The sequence below is a fragment of the Dromaius novaehollandiae genome, chromosome 2 (genome assembly GCF_036370855.1).
Source record: "Dromaius novaehollandiae isolate bDroNov1 chromosome 2, bDroNov1.hap1, whole genome shotgun sequence".
Classification (NCBI taxonomy): domain Eukaryota; kingdom Metazoa; phylum Chordata; class Aves; order Casuariiformes; family Dromaiidae; genus Dromaius; species Dromaius novaehollandiae.
Genome location: NC_088099.1, coordinates 29,881,950 through 29,897,207, shown reverse-complemented (window position 1 = coordinate 29,897,207; position 15,258 = coordinate 29,881,950). Strand labels below are relative to the sequence as shown.

Below are 15,258 nucleotides of genomic sequence, written 5' to 3'. Positions count from 1 at the left end.
ATCCCGCCGGCCCTGCCCGCGCGCGCGCGGCCGCCCCCTCCCCCCGCCTCGGGCAGTCCCGCCTGGAGCCCAGCCCCGCCCCACTCGTCACTGGCCCCGCCCCCGCGCCGCACTGGCATGGTGACGGCGGCGGCGGGAGGCAGGTCCCGGCCCGGCGGGGAGGCGGCGGCGGCGGCGGGGAGGCAGTGAGGGAGCGCGGAGAGAGCGAGCGCGCGGGCTCTGCCCCTCCCCTCCCCTGCCCTGCCCTGCCGAGCCTCCCTCCCCCCGCCCTTCCTCCCCCTCCCTCTCCCCTGCCTCCTCCCCGCACGCGCCAGGCGGAGAGGCTGCGAGGGAGCCCCGGGTACAACATGGCGGAGCACTCGGCCCCCGACAACAAGCACAAGCCCGCCGCCAACTCCGTGGCGCTGCTCAACAGCCGCGCCGGGGCCGGCGGCGGCGGCGCGGCGGCCGCGGCTGCTGGGGGCCCCCCGGCGGGCGGAGGCGGCCTGTCGGGGGGCCTGTCGCAGCCGGCGGGCTGGCAGTCGCTGCTCTCCTTCACCATCCTCTTCCTGGCCTGGCTGGCTGGCTTCAGCTCCCGGCTCTTCGCCGTCATCCGCTTCGAGAGCATCATCCACGAGTTCGACCCCTGGTGAGCCCCGCGCGGGCGGGACGCGACGCCCCGGGACGGGACGGGGCGGCCGCCGCCGGGGCGCGGAGCCCGGCGGGGGGGGGGGGGGGGGGACAGACGCGGCGGCTTCTCCCGCGGGGCCGGCGGCGGCGGCGGCCCCCCGCTCCGCCACTTGGCAAACTTGCGGGCTGAGCGCCGCGGAGGGGCGCTGGGGAGCGGAGCGGGGCGGCGAGCAGCGCGCGCCGGCCGCGGGGCGGCTCCTCCGCTGTCCTGCCCCCGTGGCGGGCTAGGGGCGGCGGAGCTGCGGCGGGACCCTGCGCCCGGGCGCCGAGGGCTCGGGGGAGAGTTGCCGCCGCCGCGGGCGGGTGGAGGAGCGTCGAGGCAGGGGCGGCGGGAGCGCCCGGCCGCGGCCCGAGCTGTGCCAGGCGCGGCCGTGACACTTGGGCGTGAAGTCTTGGTGTCGCAGCGCTGGTGTCCAGATGTGCGGCGCCGCTTCTCCCGGCGGCTCGTTAGAGCCCTTCGTGGCCGGGGAAGGAATGCGCCGCGGGAAGTAATCTCCGTAAAACTGGCTTGAGGGATTACAGCGAAACGGCTGACATTGATATACCGCCAGGTGTTTTAAAGCTGTGTTTACGAGCCCAAGGACTTTCGCCGTTTCCCACGCATCTTGATTCCCCGCCCCCCCCCCCCCCCCCAAATATTACTTTTACTCCTATGGAAGCTGCCGGTTCGCTCCCTGTTGGACGGGACTGGAACCATTTCGTGCAAAAGATCAAGAAATGCTCCGGTAATTCCTTGCAGCAAAGCTTTTGGCTAAGAGAAAGATGACAGAGCTTGTGGGGCAATCTTTTTAACGCAAAAATGTGACGATGAAGCGATGAAGTGTTGTATTACTAGCTACTTAATCCTAGGAATGGGCGTTTTTGTTCTTGGTTTTTTTTTTTTCCTTTAAGAACTTTAGGGTAAGTGGAAGATGACTTTCGAATAAGTAGTTCTGTGTTTTTAATCGAAATCTTATGTCTCGGGCCGTATTGTTAGTCACATGAAGGTTGTGCTTTGTTCTGAAGTACACAGTATTCTCTGTTAAACTTAAATTAAATTTAAAATTATTATTCTAATTATACTTCCGTGAAGCGTGCACTCTGCTTTGATAGTCAGTTTCCAAAGTACAATTTCCTCTTTTTTTTTTTCTTCTTCCATGTAATCCATTCAGAAATCATGGCACAGAACAGTGGATAGAGAACAAGGGATTGCTTTGTTTTTAAACACTGTATGAAGTAATACACACTTCGTGATAGAAAAGCAAAATTATTTTCAAAAATTCAAGTAATTGCCTATAACTCAAGTGTTTTTCTGCAAACATAAATAAATGGGAGGAATGCAAACTTTTAACTGATAAAGTTAACAATGGGGAGCAGAGGTAAATGCATCTGTAATGTGACTATGAACTAGGGACTATGTCTGTATGGTGATTTCTAAGGCTATTCTGATCTAGATTTAAACAAAAGACTTTCCATTTTTATCATGGAGAAAACTTTTCTTAAGCATACAGCCTATGTTTTCATACAGCTTTAACTGATTTTTATAATCAGGGATTGTCCTTCTCGGAGAAGTGGAAATTTTGCAATGTTCAGTTGTCCTTCAAGACTTGGTAACAAAAGTAGCACGTTTAAAAAGGTGCTATGAGAGTTCAGTTCATAGCCTTAATTATGGTTGTAAAGATAATCTTCTGGTTTTGAGCAATATGTAAGTTAATGCGGAGTCATCTTCCTGAGTCTGCAAAGAGAAGGCAATGTTGCTTAGGCTGCTGGATGTAACTATGCTAAGTAGAGAACAGATGAAGTTGACAAAACTCACTGGTTTTACTGCACATCTGTGGGAAGCAGTTGAAATGTCAAGTATCATGCTAGTGTCATGTTGCTGCATGCCAGAAATGCTGAAGGCAAATGCACTTAAGTTAATTGGTTGGAAAGAGAACCTAAAATGGTAGAAACTAAGGAACGTGGAAAAAACAACATTTTCTATTGCAGCAGTAATCTTAGTGAAAAGAGATTTAAAAAAAAGTTGTTGCTCCTAAATACTGTTTAGTAGCTAGATAGGAGTATTTCATAGTTATAAGGCTCTTACAAGTCTGTATCTATTGTGAGAAAAGAATTTATGAAGAGAGATTAGAAGCAGTGCTGTAGGTTAAGAAAGAAAACCCCACTTCCTTAGCAGCTTATGCAGGTAAACTGGACATTTTTTTCAGAACAGTGGTCATAATCTTTGGTAGAACAGTTCCATAGTTTTTTCCATTTCTTTGACTTTTTCAGGCAAACTTGTATAGGGTTGTATAACTTGTATAGGGCCATCTTGAATTGCCTGTGCATCTGTTGATATGCCACCTTTTCTCTATTATTCATTGGTAATCAAGAGGGGGGGCTGCAGTATATTTGAGAAAATGGGGAGAATTAGGCCAATCTGAAATTCTTCTGAAGGGAAAACTATTGTTGCCTCTAGGGTGTAGACAGCTTTTTACATTGCTTAAGAATTCAATTTAATGATAGGGATGTAGGAAAGGAGATGCAGGGTAGGGAGAGAGGGAGGTTTGCTTTGGGGTTTTTGTATGTTCTGTGAATCAAATACCACCTTTGACTTTTTTTTTTTTTTAATATCCCTTTCAAATTGTGTTCCGTTGATGGTTGGGTTTAGTTTTGATTTTGGGGGGCGAGGAGGGGAGCTAATCTCTGACCCTTATTCTACTTGGCATTTCTGTCAGAAATGACCATAATAGTACAATAGTCCAGGACAGTGGAGAGCAAAAGCTGCTCTAGCTCTATTACAATGCCTGCGTGAGGGGGAGAAAAAGGGTATGTTGTTGTCACTGTACTGCCTTATGAGCTTGCATCCTGTTTTCTTCTATGATGAATACCTCTTTCATATAGTATTGCCGCTTTATCTAGATTTATTGCCTATCTCTTTGTTACTTACCATATTTTAACTGGCCCAAAGACTTTGAAAAATGTGTGTGAATTTTTGGCAACTCTCAGGTCGGGTGAGTTGATACATACAGTCAATCAGCATTGACTGCAAGCCATGCTCAGCTATTAACAAGCGTTCAGCATCTAGCTTCATTGTCAGGCCAAGAACTTGAAACTTGGATGGTGATGCTGCACTGAGATGGGCTGGTTTCATGTCTGATAGTTGGCTAAACTGTTGGCTGGTTTGGCAGTTGGGTGGACCAAAGACACCATAACTTCTGTGGTATGGGCATGCAAGTGCGCAGTGAAAGCTTTCCATGAATGTTTAACAGTGTATTTAACTCTGTTGTCAAGATAGGTCATTCCTTCTTTCAAACATTGCCTTAAATGCCAGTGTGGCTGCTGAACCAAGGCAATCAAAACTGTTGAATACTTGAATAGGGACCGGTGTACTTCTTACGTAACTGTTTGTCTAGTGTATAGCTCCAGCATGTTGGTATGCAATTTAATTTGGCCACTCGTATCATACACATGTACATATAACAAGACAGCTGCACCCTGTCACACACTGGTACTGATATTAAGTAAAAAGTTAACAACCAGAGTTACATCAATAGTGTCCTCAGTGAGTACGATTGAAATAGTAACATTCATTCTACTTGCACAGTTTTTGCCGATTAAGCCCCATGGGTGAGAAATGTCTCTGATCATTAATCATATCCAGCAACGTTACATCAAACTTTCACTTTTTTGAGAGAATTTTAACAGCGTACCAAACACCAGATTTAAAAAAATCAGTTTGGATTGTGGAATGTGGAAACTGGTGTCTCTGAGCATGGGGCCGTCTGTCCTATTTTGCTTGTGTGATAGACAGCACCAGTGTGATCTTGTCAGCTATGCCGAACCACTTACTGCTAGCAGGTATGTGTTGTCCTTTTCTACCAGCTCCTGGTACTAAATCGCATGACAGCAGTCTCATATGCATCATAAGGATGCAGCTCTTGATTAAGAAAGATCTTTGCCTCTTCCAAACTGACATTATTGATCCGTTCAAACCAGCTGCTTTTTTTTTTTTTTAACTGTCATCAGGATGACCACTGTTTATCATGCCTCACTGAGGTAGTATAACTGTGCTAGTGGGAGGAATGGTTTATAAATGTGATAGCAACACACTTTCCACTGCTACCATCACCTGCAGTTAGTGGATTCTAGTGAATGTGGATGAAATGGCCGAAGTAAACATAAGGCCAGTGTGTTTGCTTGCATTTTGGAGATAGACAGGCTCATCTATTAAGGTAAATGAGGATTTTTATCTTGAGTACTGCCAGCAAGACAGGTTTTGCTTGGTTCAAGTCACAATTGCTGGGTGGATTCTTTAGCTTTTGGAACTCTCTTATTATTGAAAACTTCCACTATAATACTTACAAATAAGATGTGAAAACTTCATCAAAAATGCCAAGTGTGACTCAAGTGAACACAAGAAGAACGGGTATGGAAATGATCAAATACTGGAGATTGTATAAATGAATTGATTTCACTGGGAAAGAGTAAGGTTGTAGTTTCATATTGTAGTTAGCAGATCTAATGATTGCCTTTTGGAGTGGGAGTTTTTTCACCAGCTGTGCAGCCCTGTTTTTTTTCTTTGCACTTGTTCTAAGCGCTTATGGTGAGTTGATTCAATGAGGTAAATTGTTAGAATGCTGTAGCATTTTAGTTTCCTGAGCCTGCCTGCTATCAGATTACATATTGCAGCTTTGTCTCTTATTTTTGAGGAAGAGTATGAACGTTAAAAAGGAATGTAGAGAGTAACTGATTTTAGAGGCTGAAATTAGAGTGCGTGTTGAGGTGGAGATATGTGTATACATATACAAAAGAACATGTTAACAGGCTGGAGCAACAGAAATGAATAAAGAAGTAGTCAGTGGCAATGAATGAGAGTTACCTTAAACTGGGGTTTATAATGGGGCAAGTATTTTGTGTAAGGAGAATGATATAATGTTTATAAATAGTTGATAATTTTGATTAAGAATGCGCAGTCCGCAGGCTGTAGTCTGATGTGTCCCATCCAGGTAATTCGTCTGGCCATTGGTTAACTGCTAGTGACTCTTCTGGCTGGGCAAACTGACAGCAGACTGCATAATAAATGTATTATTCTCTAGTGATGGCAGCCACTATCATCTCCGAGTTGCTGTCTTTGTGGAGCGCAGTCCATCGCATAATCTTGTTGAAGGTAAGCGCATGAATGTGGCTCTCTCTAGGAGACATTTCCCACCCATTTTAGCATTCTTTTCCTAACCACTTCCTTTTGTTTATAATATTTGACAACTTCCAGACCTTGGGAAGAACATTTGGTTCCAATCCAGTTTGAATATAATCACTTTGGATTGATCTTGAAATGTTGACAAGTATCATGATACTCATATTAAAAACTTACTATGTTACATTCATTAACAAGCTTTTTGATTATAAGAAATGAGAAAGCATTTTTCAGTCTGGAAAACCTGAAAAGATTATGCTCTCACTGATAATGAACAGTTGGATTATAATAGTTGGTGAGGTTTTTTTTAATATAAGATAGAGGGATCTTACATTTGAATGATGAAAATGCCTGTACTCCAGTAATAGTAATAATTTTAGTAGGATCTCAAGTAGCCTGATACCTTAAACTTCTTTCTGCTGTTTTATTCTAGTAAGAAAGATATTCTTAGCCTTCTTCACAAATCATAGCATAGTCTACAAATCTGAGTTAACAGAGCCTGTTTGTACATAAAAGGCAAATTTAAGGATGTTTACATTCTCCAAGAATAGCCTAGCAGGTATCTTCCCCTCCCTAACATGCTTTATAATGAGGAAGATTAGGCACCTTTTTTGATCACATCTATTGGAATATGATACATGCTGAGAAACTCTCAGCACAGGCCAGTCTTTGGCTGTTTGGTACTTTCTAGACCATAAGCCCTGAATGTCTAAGGATTTGAACAGCTTTTCCATGCTCAGCTACTCTGAGGGTGCTATTTTGAAGCTAAGTAAACTTTTTATAGAAGGCCGGTAAGGTGTCCTCAGCATGGAGAAGCTATGAAACCGACTATGCTGGACTTTACTGCTGCTTTCCAGGAAATTGCAGAAATAAATATTAGAAAGTTCATGGAAGGAGGACAATCTGGAAGAACAACATTGGACAGAAATTTGATGGCATGGCAGAGAGAATACTCTTTGTGAAGAGGGAGACTTCAAATTTAGTCAGGCTAGGCTGAGGCTAATAAAAGGTGGAGTTCCCCATGTGAAATTATATAATTCATGTAAGAATCAAAACACTGCTCCATTTCTAGAAGCTGTATTGTTTTCTACCTTTTTTCTATCAGTAGGCAGTATTTCTTTCCTCACTTGCACAACTTGTAATTGAGTTGAAAACGCCATCAGACTTCATGTGGGTGCCATCATGGGGGTATGCATGAGACAGCGTTCATAAAATGTGTAGTATATGTTTGAATGAGACTATCCATACAGCTTTCTTCTGGAAAACATAGGAGATGAGGCAGAATACTTGCAAAATGTCCCGTTTATTAATTAGTGGATAGTGGAATCAAACTTGAAAAGGAACACATATTGGAATGTTTTGTGAAGGCTAGGTTGAACTGAACTGACTGGTTTAGTTTTTAATACTGGTGGGTTTCTTGTTTTGGGGTTTTTGTTTTTTAAGTTTTCGACAAATGCTCTAGCTAGTCAAGTGTTACTGAGTGAATGCTATGGTGAAAATGCTTGAACTGACTTTTTGGGCAAATATCCTACTATTTCAGCAGCTTAATATGTTCCGTTTTTAAACAGAAATTTGATTTGATTACATAGGGTCAGGTTGGTTTATAAAGGTTACCTTTTGCTTTCTATCATAATACTCTCTGTTATTGTCTGTGATTTTGGCAAACTGTAATCCTAATAGTCCACGTTTCAAATCTTTCTCTCTTTTTTTTTTTTCCTCCTTTTTCTTTTCTTTTTTTTAAGCTTAAATTTTGAACAGTAAAGCCAGCAGGAAAAGTCAACCTCTTGTGTAAGCACTGACAGTTTAATACTGGGTTGGGGTAGTCAGGTTTAGGGAAATGCCTTTGCTGTTCTACAGAACTCTGTTCTGATTCAGTCGAATTATTTCCCCTTTAATGTCTGTCTGTGCACATGCTGCTGAAAGCTTGCTCCTTAGTTTTTGAAAATCCAGTCCTTGAAGTCCCTTTGAGGTACACTTGTACTGACCTTTATGGCTAAACCTGAGGGCTTCTTGCTACTTGACAGAGCCATTAAAGCTGCTGCCTTTGGATCCTGTGGAGCCTGCACCCTGTAGCAGTGCGCACACTTTTTTTTTTTAATCCTTTAGCACAGCTTTTTCTAACAGTCTTATCAACTTGCTTATATTTAATACTTGGAGAAGAAAATGAAGTTAGGATAAGTAAGCAGTGGTATCATTGCTGTATCTGTGCTTTGTGTCTGCAGTAAATCTGTAATATATCCAACAGATAGACTTGATTTCTGCTGCTATAGCTGAGCAGAGCTTGTGACCTTTATCTGAGTTGTTGCTGAGAATCAAGCTGAGGCATTTTAATGTAGGTAGCCAGTAGGTCTGGGCTTGAGGTATACCATGGAATTGACCCTAACACTGCACTACACCCTACAGAAGTTGAAGCAGCCTAAGGAATGAATTTAGGGACATAGATACAAGCAAAATAGATCAGCTTCTGTGTCTCAACTTAATGCTACTTTCCCTGGGTATAAGCTCTTTGACATAGGGAGAATTAAGTGCTCTTAGACTTCAAAGTTCTTGCTATTAAGTGAGGCCAGATCCCTATGCTTTAGAAAGAGAAACAGTCTATTTTAAACAAGGAATAACTGAGCATTTGTATATTAGGCATTTTTAAGAGCAGGAAATGGTATTTAAAATGTGTCTGATACGGAAGACCCAATTGTATGCTACTTTTTAAACAGCTTGTGTAATGTAATGACTGGGTATGTGGACTGTAATAAGAATTACTTTTGGGTATTATAACACTCATCATACTGCTTTCTACAAGCAATTGATTTACATGGGTTAAATAAGATTTTTAGTTGAAGAGCATGTTGGAGTCCTGTTCAGCTGAAAATCGGAGTGGTTAGGGTTGGAAGGGGACTCTGGAGATCGTCTGGTCCAACTCCCTGCACCAGCAGGCTTACCTAGAGCAGGTTGCCTAGGATTGTGTCCAGAAAGCTTTTGAATATCTCCAAGGAAGGAGATTCCACAATCTCTCTGGGCAACCTGTTTTTGTGTTCAACCACCCTCACAGTGAAGTGTTTTCTTGTGTTCAGGTGGAATTTCCTTTGTTTCAGTTCTTGCCTGTTGCCTCTTGTGCTGTCACTGAGCATCACTGAGAAGAGTCTGGCCCCATCTTCTTGGCACTCTTGCATCAGATATTTATGCACATTAAAGGGTACACCTCCGTGATCTGTGGAGATAAAGTTGCAAAACACGTTTTCAAAACTTTCTTCACCTAAAAAAAAGAAATCCTGTGAAACTGCATTACAGTTGAGGATGTGAATTTGATGTGTTCATTTTGGGGTTTGTTCTTAATGTGATCTCTGTTATCTTCTAGACTGGTTTACACAGTATTCTGTACATTTATTTAAAAAAGATTGCTTACTGCATGCCTCTTGTTTGTTCATGGGCACCGTCTACCCTGTTTGTTGAATGGCAAATAGATTTTATAGAAAGGAAATATAGGATGTTACTATGTAATTTAAAACTGTTACAGCACACATGGTTGGGCAGCCTACCTTTTGTGAGAACTATGCCCCCCCCCTTTTTTTGCAATTATTGTACCATATATGGTAACCAACTTGTTCTTAAGTTCCAAGGAGTCTGGTTTTGTGGTGGCACACAAAGGTGGCTTTATTTAATTCTGATCTTTCCAACAAATGTTTATTTTAAGGAAAGCTGGGTATGGAAAGCACCTTTTTGAGGATACAGCTCACCAGGAAGACTACATGTTGGGTACCACACTTGTGTGCAGAAGCAAAACAGAACAAAACAAGTCTACTTGTCCTGCATAGCTCCTCTTTGTATCTTTGAAAAAGAAACTTTTGTCTGCACAGTTTAAATACTTCAAGTTTTGTGTTCGGTATTAATGGCCTTTAAAACATCTTCAATTTTTTTATTGGCAATAGAGGAAATGTTGCACTTTTTTCTAATTCAGAAAGTCAATAAAAGAAAATTGGAGCTTTTGCATTATATTGATGTTGACAGTGGCAGTTAATGGGTGGCTTGCTTTACTGTAGAACAAAAAATCATTAAAGCCAATGCAGTTTTTGAACTTTCCAAAAAGTTGTGTAATGCTAATGTGCTTTGACTACTGTATCTTATACAGGTGACTAGAATAGCTTGTCTAATATCAAATGTCTGAAGTAGTATTTGAAAAACTGCTGCATATGTCTGTCAGTTCGTTTTACTCCGTAATGGTTTTAGTCTTTTATTTGCCAAAGAAAATGGATTTTGACACTGAAGAGATAATGTTAAACACTTGCAATGGTGTCTTAATTTGTGATGTCTCGGGTCAGACACATTTTACTGCTGGTAATGACAAATGTATTTTTATTCTGTGGGTAAACATGTTCAGGAGCTGAAGTGTTTTGTGTTGGGTTTTGTGGTTGTTGTTGGGTTTGGGTGTGGTTTTTTTTGTGTTTTTGCTTTAATTTTGTAATTAGCTGCTACTTTACCAGCCCCTCCCCCCACCAGTAGAAGGTGATTTTTATGTGGAGAACACTGAACAATGTGTTTTTTGTCAAATGCATCATGCTTGTAACAGTTCCATCACTGAATTTTGTATTCTAGCTTTTGCTTTAGTGAGTCTTCTTCAGAGTGCCTTTTTCCCTATGTTTCGGTCATACTGTAGTAACTTCAGCACAATAATCTTACTTATGTGCACCATGGCTTTGTGACTGTATGCTCTGTACACTGCCATCTGTTGTCTTCTTTCAGGGATATCTTCAAGAGGAGGCAGCCAAGGGCAGCTTTAAATGTTAGCTGAATGGTACTCTTATCTAGGATATTAAGCAGTGTTATGTCCAGCTCAGTATCTGTTACGCTATGCTGGAGTACCTGAGGATATCACTTGCATGTCAGAAGGAGTGGGAAAGCATGTGGAAAACTATTCTGAAGATTCCTAATCTGTTCTAACTGATAGGAAGGCCGTTCAGAGTGTTTTGAGTAAAACCCGACTCTGAATATCTACAACGTGATGAAGTGCTGCTAGGCTTGTTTGCACCAGTACAAGTGGCCCTATCTGCCTCCGATCCGGTGGGACAGCTCTCCTGAAGTTCCTGTCATCTGTTGGACACTCCCTGGGATAGCTTTCTGCCATGTTAACAAGTTGAAGCAACCCGAAAATTTGCTAAGTGCAGATGTCAAGCTGGGTGCAGCAAGAAGGAAACACTCCCCTTTTCCAGTGACAGTGAGCTGTTATATTGGCACATCTTGTACCCTGATTTGTTCTCAAGTTCCCCTTAGTTCTCTGACCGACAGGCTGTTGGTTATTCAGAGGTAAACATATCAATGGTTCCTGCCAAAGCTCTTCTACTGTGCTGTAACTATTTAAATGTTCTGCCAGAAATAACTTTGTCATTGTTTAATGATTATATGGGATGTCAGGGATTTAGAGCCAAATCCCTTTTCTGGATCAGAAAGGCTAACTCCAGCTTTCTAATTTAGGTGGTCATTTGGTGGGAGAGTTGACAGGGCTGGAAGGTCCTGGAACACGCCGATCTAATTCATCTCTGGAGAGCTAGGAAAGAAGATTTAGGATAAAATGGCCTAAGAAATATTCCTTGACAACCTCTGCTAGGTTCTTCCCAACAGCTCTCGTATCCCCTTGTATACCACTCGCTCTTCTTCCCTCCCTGAACTGCAGTTGATCTGCTTGCTTTAGTATCCCCCTTTCCCTGTTTCCTTTCATAGGCAACCAGATGTTCAGTTTGCTTTAAAATGAGTGCCGGTGGGCCAGAAGAGGAAAGCGTGGCACCCCAAGTCAGTGCTTGTTGTTTAATAAAATGGCTTTAGAAGATAAACTCAGCCCTTCTACTGTTCGTTAACAGAGATAGAAGGCTATAGCTGTCAAAAAGTACATTGATGTAGCCAACTGGTCATGGAGTAATGTATCGTGGAAAGGACATGCTTCTGGACTTGTGATATAAGAGGCAATGGTGTGTGTATTCTGTGAATATTTCTGTAACAGTATGTTGTGGCAGAAAGGTTGGGCATCACAGCTTCAAGGCATATGCATGTAATATTAAACCTATTTTACTTAAGTCTTACCCAACACCACCCCCATATACTTTTTTAAAAAATTGTTTTTTACTAAATGTCTAAAGGGACATGACAGTACAGCGAAATAGTTTGAAAGTAGTTTGAAATCTATACTATAGTAACACTAAGCAATTCAGAAATACCATCCTGTAGAGAGATAATAAACATGCAACTCTAATTTCACATCGTACATGGCAGAAGCTTAATTATAAGTACTGTTTCTCTTAAATACTGAACAATAGACACCATAGTACACTTAATCTGTAGTGTTTTCATGAGGATACCTAATAAAAAACAAGTAATGTTTTGTTATTACATTTTTATGATGCTTGTACTTAGTCTTTGAAGAAATGTAACCATTAGGTGTAGTTCTTAACAAGCTGAATTCAATTCAGTGAAAATTCGCATTTCTTTTGATTTAGACTTACTTAAAACAGTATGAAAGATATGAATGCATGTACTGGAGAACTGATTTTAAATTCTGCTTACTATTCTCATTTCTGGGAACAAATCTGCCACTAAAAGTGGATCAAGAATGCAAAGTATAGTTTAAAAGGTAAATTCTTACCTGTGTGCTGTAGGGGAGCATGAAGACCACTTTTTTCTGTTATCTACTTTCTTGGTTTTTGCTTAACTTATCAGTAAGCTCCTATTCCTATGCTGATTCCCTGCAGTGTGGGAATATGCAGTCACTTTGGAAACAGCTGGAACTGTTACTGCCCACAGCTGGAGGCTACCACCTCTTCTGCTGGGCTGTATTAGTAGATCATGTGAGTACTCCTAATCTGCTTCAGTGAAAAATCAAGTGAAAAAATTTAAATCATCCTTAGAGTGCTATGCTTTTTAGTTGTGAGTCAAGCTAATTTAGCTGATCTTTGCACTGAAGCAGATTGGGAGCATGCTCCCAATCCCAAAAAGTGCTCTTTTTAACCAGCAAAGCCCAGCTGAAGGATAACTACTGCAACTAAGTTTGGGAGAGTGTATAAATCGGTGCCAGCCATCATAAAGCTGTGTGGGTTTTTTGTTTTTTTGTTTTTTTCCTTCCCCTCCTTATCCTTTTGTAGTTTGGGCTGCATTCATGCCTTTTCCTTTTCAGTTTTGTTTAATTAGGGCCTAATTAGATTTATTTCTAGGTTTCCCCTAGGCCTGGGAATATTGGCTTGTTTCATCTGCAGACAGCTAAATACATATCTATGTAGATATGTGCATACCCACAGCTGAAAATTGCCTGGATCTCTACTGTAATCTGACAAATGCAGTATTTACATCTATATCAGTTAGATTACTGACTGCTTAAACAGAATTTCTGAGCAGACATATAAACTTAGGTCTTTAAACTGACTTCAATCACTGGATAGATACTGTTCAAGTTAGGTTTAGGTAGACTGTCTGATTCTGCTCTGCTGGTGCTTTGTATTATCCACTCCAAAACATTAATTTTTATTTTTGCAGCATCCATTGTAGTAAAAAGTCAATAAGTCAATATTGCAACAGATGGTGCTGAACAGGTGCACCATGAGAGGTCCAGCTTCTTCAACTAAACACAATCTGCATCCAGAAAGGACAATCGAAAGAAAGCATGCACACAGAGAATTGAGATAATTAGAGCTCAAGAGGAAGAATAACAAATGTTTTAAAGGATTTACTAAAGAGAAAATATTTAAGGAATAGACTATTGGATGAAATGTTACCTTCTTTTAACTTGCTAAACTGATTTAGACTGATGATGTACACTTTAAATATTGTTTCATTTTTGTGAGCTAACAAAAAATCTCACTGTTGACATAACTGCTTGTTGGGCATGCAGTATCATGAAAAACAGTATGAGGAAATGGTTTTTACGGAATGGATTGATATCTAATCTCTGATCGTGGCTGGGCCTCCTCTTTCTGATGGTATGAGGAAGTTCAAGTAACACACAAGTAGCACAGCCTACTGATTACTTTCTACCATGTTACATGTTTTACAGGATTGGAAGGATCTGTCAAGTCACCTTCGATCCAGACTTTCACTTAATGGGGAGTGGTTGTGAACTTTCTGTTGTTCAACTGTATTTCAGTGTAGTTAGCACTTACCTGGTTGCCACTGTGCTCTGATACATAAATGATTGTTCATGAAATAGATGTGATGACTGTAACAGATACTCCCAAACAGTTAAAAAGTAATTAAAATAGCTACAATGAATAAGATATATCCTGTATTTTACTCTACATTTCAGGCTATTACAAAAATTAGTATTCTTTTGAGTGCATATCAGATCTTGCTACAGGAATGCATGCAGTATCTTTGGGATCTGCTTAATAAAAGAGTCCATTATAGTTGTGTAGGTGTTATAGGTTGCTTCATTCTATAGTAGGTCGGAAGTATGGTCATAAGGAGAGGCTTGGGAGCTACCTATTCTGTTTCCAGTCACTTCTTGTGAGGCAATCATGTCCAGCCCACTGATCCTTAGTGTCACATTCCTCAAGGAAAGGATATTCTAGTGTTCAGAATGTGTTAGTTGACTAACTGCTTCTGAATTCTGCTTTGCTGGCCAGATCCTCATTTACCAGCCTTTAACTTTGAAGTTCCTGAAAGTAAGTTGTCTTCATCCTATTAAAGACAAGAACAGCACAAGTCTGCTTCATCTGTAAGAAACATCCTTGAACATGTTCTTGTGTTTAGTGCAAAGCCTTCAAAGTTGCAGGATGCAAGGTTAATGCTCCACAGAGTAGCCCAACACCACTCAGGAAAAAAACAGACATAACATTATAGTACCTTTTGAGTTTATGGTATCTAGTACTGCACTGAGCAGGGAAGTGATACCTCTCAAGAAGCTGATGCTATCAGAAGATATGGAACAAACATGGCCACCAGTATTGATGTCAGTCATAGTGTGCTATCTGCAATGAAGTATATATCCATTGGAGAAGAAAACAAGCATTCAGGTTTTCTCTTTGGGAATTTTGAATGATCTTGTTTGTATCTTACCATTGAAACCTCTTAATTTTAACTGCCCAAGAAAAAAATTGCATCATCACTTTCTTATTAGGTCTAAAATGTTGTTAAATGTTATGAATGCTAGACTTCACTAGCCAAGTATGATTTTTAATATGGATAAAACTAAGTCTTTTGTTAGTAGTTTTCCTTGAGAGATGAAATAGTTCAAAGGCAGGACAGAAAAAAGATCATGAAGAGGCTTTATAGGCGTCAGTGGAAGCATCTGAAACTGCAGACAGATATATGCCAGCACAATGATGATGTGAAGAGTGTCCTGGCTTCAGATTTGGTGTGTCATGTGAAAAGTATAAGCTGTGGTTGTGGAATGCTTTAAAAAGCTTGCAGCTGCTTAGCAAAATACTGACGACGGCCCGTGCTCTCAGAAGAAGTTGCAGTGC

At 41.5% G+C, this 15,258-nt stretch overlaps 1 protein-coding gene across 4 annotated transcripts in view; it reads left to right on the top strand.

The window, feature by feature from the left end:
• Positions 1-89: 89 nt before the first annotated feature.
• STT3B (STT3 oligosaccharyltransferase complex catalytic subunit B) overlaps positions 90-15,258 on the top strand; it is a 53,058-nt gene continuing 37,889 nt past the window's right edge. Inside the window, exon 1 of one of the 4 annotated variants that reach the window (XM_064506135.1) lies at positions 90-628. In XM_064506135.1, coding sequence (XP_064362205.1) covers positions 348-628 — 281 coding nt within the window. In that variant the 5' untranslated portion in view covers positions 90-347. Of the gene's footprint in view, positions 629-1,371; positions 1,395-1,550; positions 1,570-15,258 lie in introns of those variants that run through there. The other 3 variants (XM_064506134.1, XM_026098655.2, XM_064506136.1) reach the window with 3 other exon arrangements.